Source organism: Acanthopagrus latus, chromosome 7 (assembly GCF_904848185.1).
Source record: "Acanthopagrus latus isolate v.2019 chromosome 7, fAcaLat1.1, whole genome shotgun sequence".
NCBI lineage: Eukaryota > Metazoa > Chordata > Actinopteri > Spariformes > Sparidae > Acanthopagrus > Acanthopagrus latus.
In genome coordinates, this window is record NC_051045.1 from 8,898,827 (window position 1) to 8,907,582 (window position 8,756).

The 8,756-nt window shown below is 41.1% G+C and overlaps 1 protein-coding gene across 1 annotated transcript; it reads right to left on the bottom strand.

Annotated features, from left to right (window-relative positions):
* Positions 1 to 362: 362 nt before the first annotated feature.
* On the bottom strand, positions 363 to 7,912 carry LOC119022963 (rabenosyn-5). Its single transcript, XM_037104488.1, has 12 exons — positions 7,784 to 7,912; positions 6,643 to 6,921; positions 6,182 to 6,316; positions 5,963 to 6,063; positions 5,127 to 5,172; positions 4,863 to 5,024; positions 4,511 to 4,773; positions 4,258 to 4,328; positions 4,078 to 4,164; positions 3,853 to 3,955; positions 3,292 to 3,396; positions 363 to 3,082 (listed from the first exon to the last, which is right to left on the bottom strand). Exons 2-12 carry the CDS (start codon positions 6,869 to 6,871, stop codon positions 1,976 to 1,978), a joined length of 2,409 nt encoding a protein of 802 aa, XP_036960383.1. The 5' UTR covers positions 6,872 to 6,921; positions 7,784 to 7,912; the 3' UTR covers positions 363 to 1,975.
* Positions 7,913 to 8,756: the final 844 nt, after the last annotated feature.

The window sequence follows — 8,756 nt, forward strand, 5'->3', positions numbered from 1 at the left end:
CTACTGGACAGACAACATGCTTTACATACAGATCTTGCCCGACAGCATGGAAGAGTAGCGGTACGTTGGGAGATTTTATCATTTTTGTCCAAAATGTACAAAACATGAAAGCAGGATAACGAGCTCAGCCAATAGCTGGATAGAAAGTCCTGCATTAAACAGCACTTTCAAAGACACACAGACACACGAATCATGCAACCCAAGTGCTCAGCTGGATCGGTAGTGCCATTGTAAAAGGTGAGATAACAACCTTGAGGGGTCGAACAAGAGGATGAGGAAAATGTTTTGCTCACTTGGCTCACTGTGGCATTTGGAAGGCAGCCATGCCAAGGCTAACCACATAGACAAGATGCAGAAAATAATGACTGATGAAGTGAATTGGCTTTAGTAACACTTTGATCATAAACATGCAGACAGGACGAGAAGTTATCACTGAGGAACAGGTTTCAATTTGCTTGTACAGAAAAAGCAACTTTCACTGAAACAGAAATCATCAGCTGTTAGAAGAAATACTTCGATTTAAGGTGTTCTTGGTAAGTAACGGTATGATTTAAGATCAGAAGCTTTTCCTTGCCTTGTCATAGTCATGAGTGACAATTAACTTACAGGAGCAACATGAATGGCTTGATTCTGTGTTAGGTGCTTTTAATATCCCTATGACACAAAGGCAGCTGCTGCAATAAGTGGTGCAAAGCACGTGACTGAATTAGTCATTTACGAATGTGATTAAATTTGAATATATAACAAATTATTCAACGTTAGGTGTCTTTCAAATACAATTATAAAAATCTAATTTGAACTGTTTCTTGTTAAATTATCAGATGGTCATTTTGTCTGAGGATGATTAGTGCCGAGTTAGATCAGAAATGTATGGTCTGGTTCTTTGGTACAAGTTTAATCAACGGCAGGAGTTTCAATTACGGCAAACTTTAAAGGATGAGATCACCCAAAAATGAAAAATTCTGTCATCCTCTAATCATCCTCATCCTGATAGAAAGTCGGGTGAAGTTTCATTGTCCGCAAAAACATTTCTGGAGCTTCACAGCAAAACAGTGTTGGCATATTCTTCTTAACAAGTGAAGGAGATGGGTACTTTTGTGGACCAATGAGGCTTCACTCAATTTTCCATCAGCATGACAGTTGAGTAGAAAACAACTGAATTTTCATTTTGAGTGAACTTGAGTGTCCTTTAAGTTGAAAACCGATGCCAAGATTGAAAACAAATAAATCCTGTCACTTGCTTGAGGTTAAATAAACTGCTACTAGCATTCAAACACTAATCTCTGACCTGACTGTCAGCCGTTGCATTGTGGGTAATATAGGTGGTACATTATAACAACAAAGAACCACAAGAAGTGTGAAAGAAAGACAATATCTCTGGTTCCTCTACAATAAATTTACCTTTACAAAAAAAAGAAAAAAAAATTGTTATATAACCACAGTTTTTAAAACATGCACGGTCTGCCTCATGGCTCTAAGTGCATTTACCCTTAGCTATTAATACATTTTGACTTTGTTCATTGATCTTCTGGCAAAGAGCCAAACCAGACATCCTGATTTCTGTACAGCCAAACTCAACTCAAGTAACCATCTGACAGTCCCATTAAAAATCTTTTAAGTGGCATTAATTTATCTTCCATTGCTCATGTTTGCACTGATACAACAGGGTTAATAGCTTCAGCAACTTGCCTGTATGAATGGATTTCTACTTGCAGTGCTTATGAACTGTGCTGGGATAGGCAGCAGCACTCTGCGCCCCTGTGCAGGATAAGTAATTAAGAGAGAAATAAACAGTCACTCCAGACTACTGAGATCTAGCATGTATTTGATTTTGGGACTAACCTAACCTTTTTTGCGGTGCAGAAAACCTCCCCCAAACAAAAAGCAGTGGGCTCATAAGTCATGTAAAGTGAGCTAGCCTTGCAGGACTTGGTAAGTAGTGGGTAATCGGACTCGGGGAGTTGAAAGAAATGTGTCAGTGCTTCTTTTTTTTCTGTTCCTGTAGGGTGTGCTGCAGCTCTCTGAGGTTCTCTGACAGGAGCTCCACCTCATCGAGGCGGCCGCTGAGTTTGGCATCAAAAATGTAGGCCCTGATGTTGTCAATCTGCTGCAGCAGCAGTTCCTCCTCTATCATGTCCACGTCTGGCAAAACCTCATCATCGTCCCCGTCAAAGGGGTTGGTCGAGACTTCTGGAGAATTCCCAGACGCCTCAAGGAAAGGGTTACCTGTGTCAGTATCATCCTCCTCCTCAAAGGGGTTTCCAGTTACAGTCTCAGCCTGTTTGTCCTCCTCGATGTCTTCATCTTCATCGAAGGGGTTGTATTCTTTCTTCCCATTGGTTACCTCTTTGTGCTCCTTTTTGATGTCCTCAAAGAAGGGGTTGGATGGATCCTCCTCTATAGGAGTTGACTCCTCATCGAAAGGGTTAAGGGAGGTGCAGTTCTGTCCTTCACCACCAGGGGGGGTTACATGCCCACCTAAGCTCCTCAGCCTGGGAGGTGACTCCTCCTGACTTGAGAGAGCAGGGAATGCTCTTACAGAGGATGGACTCCTGTCAGCTTTAGGAGTCAGCTCATCCTCTGCTTCAGCTTTCTCCTCTTCTTGGAAGCCCTCAGCTGGACTGATATCAAGCAACTTCCCCCAGGTGATGGATGGCTGGGTGGACCCCACAGCGGGGCCCCAGTGCTCCCTCTCATCCTTTTTCCGGGTCTCCAGACGATCAAGCTCACCCTGCTGCAAGCTCTCTTCCTCGGCCAACTGCTGGGAGAGCGCAATGGCCAGACTGGTCTGCTGCTGGTCGTATTCATCCTGCAGCTGTCTCAAGTTCTCCTCCAGCATAGCTACCTCATCCGTCCGCTGGGCTTCCCGTGCTTGACGAAGGAATGACTGGATGTTCTCAATCTGCTGCAGGAGGGGATCTTCCAGCTCGCTGCGTGCATTGGCAGAGTCTGCAGAGGGCAGCCAACCACCAGCTTTGGTCATGCGTGGAGCTCTATGGGCCTGCGGCAGCTCTCCATTGGTGCTTGGGGGTGGACGGTTCTTCTCTGACTCCTGCCTCTTCTTCAGGGCCTCCTGGGATGCCTGTTGATCAGGGAAATTAAGAATAATCATTTAGTAGCTTGTAACATGTATGTCAGCACAGACGTTTTTGTACACAATTCATGTCAAGTCTCTATAAAGATATTAATTAAAAAGTATGATCTAGTCCTGCTCCTACTGAATAGTGTCATGAGATAACTTTTGCTGTGAATTGGCGTTACACAAATTAAGATTGATTGATTGAATCTTACCAGTCTCTCTTGCTGAAGTCTCTTCTCTTGTTCCTCCTTCCTCTTTTCTTTGAGCTCTTCATATTTCTCCTTTGTGGGTAAAGACATAAGACCCAACAGCTTCTCCTAAAACAGGAAGGATACAAAGACAGGGTAAATTCAGGGGAAGAAATCATCAGAGCAGGAGACACTGGCAAAAATACTGTGTAATGTAATAATGTGTAGTCCAGTTCTGACAGAATGTATTTCTCTGGGAGAGGTGGAAACATTTTTAGTCAACCGCCCTTCATGTTAAACGTGTAATATGAACTCAAAACAAACAAGGGGCGGTATATTACCACAGTCACCGCTAACTGCCATTAGTTAGTTAGCCATGCTAGCAGCCTGGTTAGCAGGCTAAACAAGCTTTCCAACCCAATGTCACAATGTGAAAACTGCTACTCACTGGGGTGGGAAAGCTGTCTGTTGCCACATTAAGTTCGGATGTTTGCTTGTTTCTAACCAATTCTAAAATTCTTACATATCACACCTTTAATATTTATTCGGTCTGATTGTGGTTTATGTCTTTGTCACTGGTCTCACCTGGACAAATAGCGTGGCCGTATAGCGGATCATTTTCTGCAGCTGGATAGACTTCGGATGTGGTGGTGGATCATCTTTTGCATTTAGTGTTAAAATTTTCTTACTGAGAATAAAACACAACACCGCATTTGAAAAAAGACAAATAATGACCGACAAGACAGAATTATGACAGAAGACATGCGTTCAATTTGGAAGTTTCTTCAGTGATTTAGGACTGATATCTACCTCAGGGCATCGATCAGTTCGTAGTATTTCTGTACTTCCAGTCTCAGTCCACCAGCAGTGTCAAGATTGTATGTGGTTTCTCCGGCACTGTGAAAGCATAGAACCATTGAGCAAAAGTCTCTCAAATCAAAGATCCGAAGATTATTTCTTACACCAGAAATGCTTTTTCATGGGGCTTACTTAAGAGACTCGGCCATTCTGATGTATTCTGGAGCCTTTTCATCTACCTTCTCCATGCACATCCTCAGCCTCTGACAGGAAGACAAGTTTAGAATAAAATGAACAACAGGAAAGCCCAAAAGTAAAACATTGTATGACAGGAAGGATACTACAGTGTAAACTCAAGACAGCATGAAAAGAAAACCCAGAATCCACTGCACTACTGGGAACAGAAGAGGAGACAGAATGAGAAATTTGTTCTTTTCATTTTTACCTCGTAAAGTTTCACTATATCTGGCACATGATCCTTCTCTTCCAACTTCTGCTGCCTCTTCAGCAGCGTGTCCATACAGTGGTGACAACAGCGAATCTTCTCATCATCCTTTTCCTCCAGCATGGAGGTAACGCTGCTCAGGCTGCTGATGCTGCCCCTCCTGGAGCCCATCCCGCTGCCGCCACCTCCTGCTGGGGGCGACTGGGTCTGACCTGGGCTTCCAGGCACACACAGGGCCTCCCGGGTTCCACTGGTCAGCTTTTCTGAGGACAGAAACCAGGTGAACATTTCATAAAACTTTAACTTGATATCTAATGATTTTCTTGCTTGTAGGGGTTCTGTATATACGTACGGGCCAAAGGCAAGGGGACGAATTCCATACACTTCCTACACATGATGGACCCACAGAGACGACAGTGGTGACGCCTGTTCCGGATGTTGAACTTGTTTCCACAGTCGGGACAGAACGGGACATCCGAGTCATTCACCCATGACACCACTGACTTTTCAATGGCTATAAAGTGAAGGAACGCTCATTAATTAACAATGTTAAATGCACCATATCACTGTACACTGAGAGGAGTCAGAATTGTAATGAAAACACATGTGGACAAACCTCTGATCCTAGCAGCATCTGAGTTGGTCCTGTCAAACGACGTCAACTGAAAGGACAATTTTCATGGTAAATAAGTTGTCACAGTTAAGCCCATCTGAAGTTACAAACCAAAACAAATTTATGATAACACAATTATTGTGAGATTTAAAGAAATTTGAAGAAAAAAAAAGCCAGCAAAAAACTTTATCTTGAACTTTGTTACTGTGTGTCTCGTCTCTTTTTTAAAATTTTTTAATATCACATTTATATCGCAACACCTCTAGTTCCATAATTAACATAAGCAGATGATTTTTCTTCAATGATCTTTTCTCAAGCTCCCTTTATTCTGCATAGCTCAAGAGGTAGTTTAACTTGAACATTAAGACGACACACCTTTACATATGCTTTATTTCAGTTGTGAGGAACGTACAGCCTGGTCTTATGAAATTGTTACAGGCTATCATGACGCTGAGAATTGGGATCCAATTAGTTACTGACATTTCAGTAATTCATAATATGTATTTTTAAATGGTAAATCACAATTCATTAAACTTAAGTTATAGTTATTTCACTGTTTATGAAGTGTCTTACAAACTTTGAGCAGCTGTTAAGGTTAATAAACATTAGTTGCAACTTAAAACAAACAATAAAAAAACTGTTTAAGAATTGTTTAATAAATGTTTAATTATTTCATTATTCAACAGTAACTATTTCTTAAAGTTTAATAAACTAAAATTAACAAGAATTGCAATGCATCTAAGAATTGTTTTTCCCCACCCTTAACCTCAGTGTAATTTCAATAACTGCAGGAAAAGATGATGGTGTGAATGAGTTATGAGAACCCGTTGTAAACAGACCTTTTCCAGTCTGATGATGAGCTTGTTGACCTCAATGACATAGTGATCTATCCTGGCTGCTCGGTGCTTTTTAAAGAAGTCCAGATGACTTTTGGTCGCTCCTGTAAAAACAGCAAGAGTTCAAACTTAGGGTTGCCGCTTTAACACCTTCTTAATCATTCTCATTGCTAATTATCAAATTCATACAACAGATTTGAGAAGCAGTTTTTCCAGTCTCACCCAGTTCCTGAGGTTCCCACATGTAGGGGTCCACTCCACCATAGTAGAAAGACTCATAACTGCCTGTATCTGGTCTGTCCTCTCCGTCCCTTTTCAGCAGCTTGTCTTTGGCTTTCTTTGCCTTCTGGACCAAACCTGTGCACAAAGAAAATTAGGACAGCTGCCTTCACGTGTCAACATGCAGAGAGGATATAACATACACTGAAGCTTATGTATATGTGATTCATTTGTGTGTGCTTATTCTCTGTTGCATCTGCTGTCCCTCCCTGAGAGGCTGCAGCAGAAAACTTGCCAATTCATCCTGGCAACAATTCCCCCTCATCCAGCACTGCAGTGCCCTTATATCAAATTTAAATTCTTCTCCTGAAATTGCATTTTAAGGAGGTCACACTGTCCTCGTGCCCAAAAATCAGCACACATAAGACTCAAGGGCACAATGGTTGTGAATAAATGGAGCTTACTTTTGAGCTGTCCCCGAACATGCCGGTCATCCCCAGAGTGCTCTTCTTCGTAGTGGTCTTGGAGTTGGTAGAATGACTGCAGGTCCTTCAGGCACAGCGGGCAGAGAAAGCCCTCCTTCACTTCACCTGCACCTTCAAAGGGGGGTAGATAACTGGAGGCCATGACAGCAGTCAGCCGTGTTGTCGGCGAAACAGATCTGATGTGAAGTAGTCTTGCTTCGGTCCACATGTCACGGGGTGGGAAACCCACCCCATATTAACTCCATCACACCAGAGACACTGAAAAGCAGGAAAAAGCAGATTCAACAAAATCCATACATAAAACTCCAGATTAATTAAGTGTGTACTAACTTGTCCAAAAACACAGAATTTGTTTTTCATTCATGTCTCATGTCTGCCACTGAAACTGTGGCTTTGAAGGGATTTCTATCTGTCAGACACGACTATGAAATACATATATTTCACTTCTAACTGGGTATGGGCGTATTACAATACAGTTGGTGTTATTACACGCTTAAAGATTCAGTTAATTATGGTGTATTATTATTGCTCACATAAGCCCAGTAACACAGGTTCCGTTTCACTCCTATCCTTGTGTAATTCCAGCCAACAAGTTAACCGACAATTTTATGACTCACACAAATCTTGCTCGCCGATTATTTCACAATCATTTCAGTGACTCGACGCTGCATGTCCCCCCTTTCTTTTTCATCTCAAGCACTTGGAGTCAACATGACTTACGTTTGAAGGCTAACGTACCAGATAACGTTGGCTAAGAGTTTATACACCTAACGTTAACTAATCCACTAAGTCAACTTGTACATGCCACACACGCAGTCAGTGCAAAACAAACCTAACCAAAAGAAAAGTATTTGTGTTTTTTGCCTGTAAGTGAGCACTATTCTATTTGTTTTGTGGTGCTAGTATATCGGCTGACAAGCCAACGGCTGAAGTTACATTGTTTAACAGTTTGGCTAACGTCGGCCGCCGTTACACTGGACAACGTTAGCTAGAAAATGCTAACAGCAGCTATCGCCTTCTTTCCCCATCTCGTCGTTCAAAACGCGAGAACAAATAACTTCCAACTGCACAAACACGAACACCCTCGGACTTATCTGCACGATGCGTGGTATCTACTTACAATTTAACACCACAATAACTGTTCGGTTGACACTGGGTCCTCCCTTTGACAGCTCGACAACACCAGCTGCAGCAGCAGCAGCAGCAGCCCTGCCTGGTCATGTGATTAGCATTCAGTCTGTAAGGGAAGCGGAGAGGGACAAACCAGACGAAACACACGGGCTGTTTTCAGGGTGTGACACTGTTATCATACCGTGCTTATTTGATATCTACGGTATGTGCAGCAATGCCACCTTCAGTGTTTTTCGTGTTATGTTTATATCAAGTGTCATGTCAAGGATGTCGTGGGATAAAACCTCAAAACGATGTGGTAAATAAAGAATACTGTGAGTTTAAGAAGTAATAATTATGACAAAAGAAGTCAGAATTATGACACAAAAATGATCATTAATAATAATAATTTTAAAAAAAATCCCAAATCATAACATAAAAAGTCATAGTTATGAGTTCAAAAGAAGAATCATGTCATAAAAACTCATATTAATGGATAATAAAAGATAATTATGATTTCAAAAAGTCATACTTATAAGATAAAAGACATCATTTCTTGATAAAAGAACACAAATAAAGTTATACTTGTGAATTTCAATAAAGAAATTATGGGATAAAAAGACAATTTATAAGATCAATGTTTAATTTTGTTTCTCATGATATATTTCTCTCATATTTTTATCCCATAATCGTGACTTACCATAGAAATATATGTTTCATCAAGTCCAGTTTTCATCTTATTGTATTCTCTCTAACTTGAAGAAATGGGCTTCAATGGAATATAGTCCGCTTCAACATTATGGAACATATGGAGGTAAAGCAGTTACATAATGTTATACTTAAGTTTCTTAATTTTAAGTTAATGTTGGTGTAAAAGTTTTGTAACATGTAACTTTTTGCTAGTTTGGAAATCTATGCCAATGATCCTGGCTATAGCATCTAAAATATCTTACAGTTCTGACGTTGTAGAACTTGAGCCTCCA

Coding starts and splice junctions, on each gene's coding strand:
- LOC119022963 (XM_037104488.1), bottom strand. CDS start 6,871: ATGTGGACCGAAGCAAGACTACTTCACATCAGATCTGTTTCGCCGACA. Junction 5,025..5,126: donor AGATGCTGCTAGGATCAGAG/GTTTGTCCACAT, acceptor TTCACTTTATAG/CCATTGAAAAGTCAGTGGTG. Junction 3,083..3,291: donor GACTTCAGCAAGAGAGACTG/GTAAGATTCAAT, acceptor CCTGATCAACAG/GCATCCCAGGAGGCCCTGAA.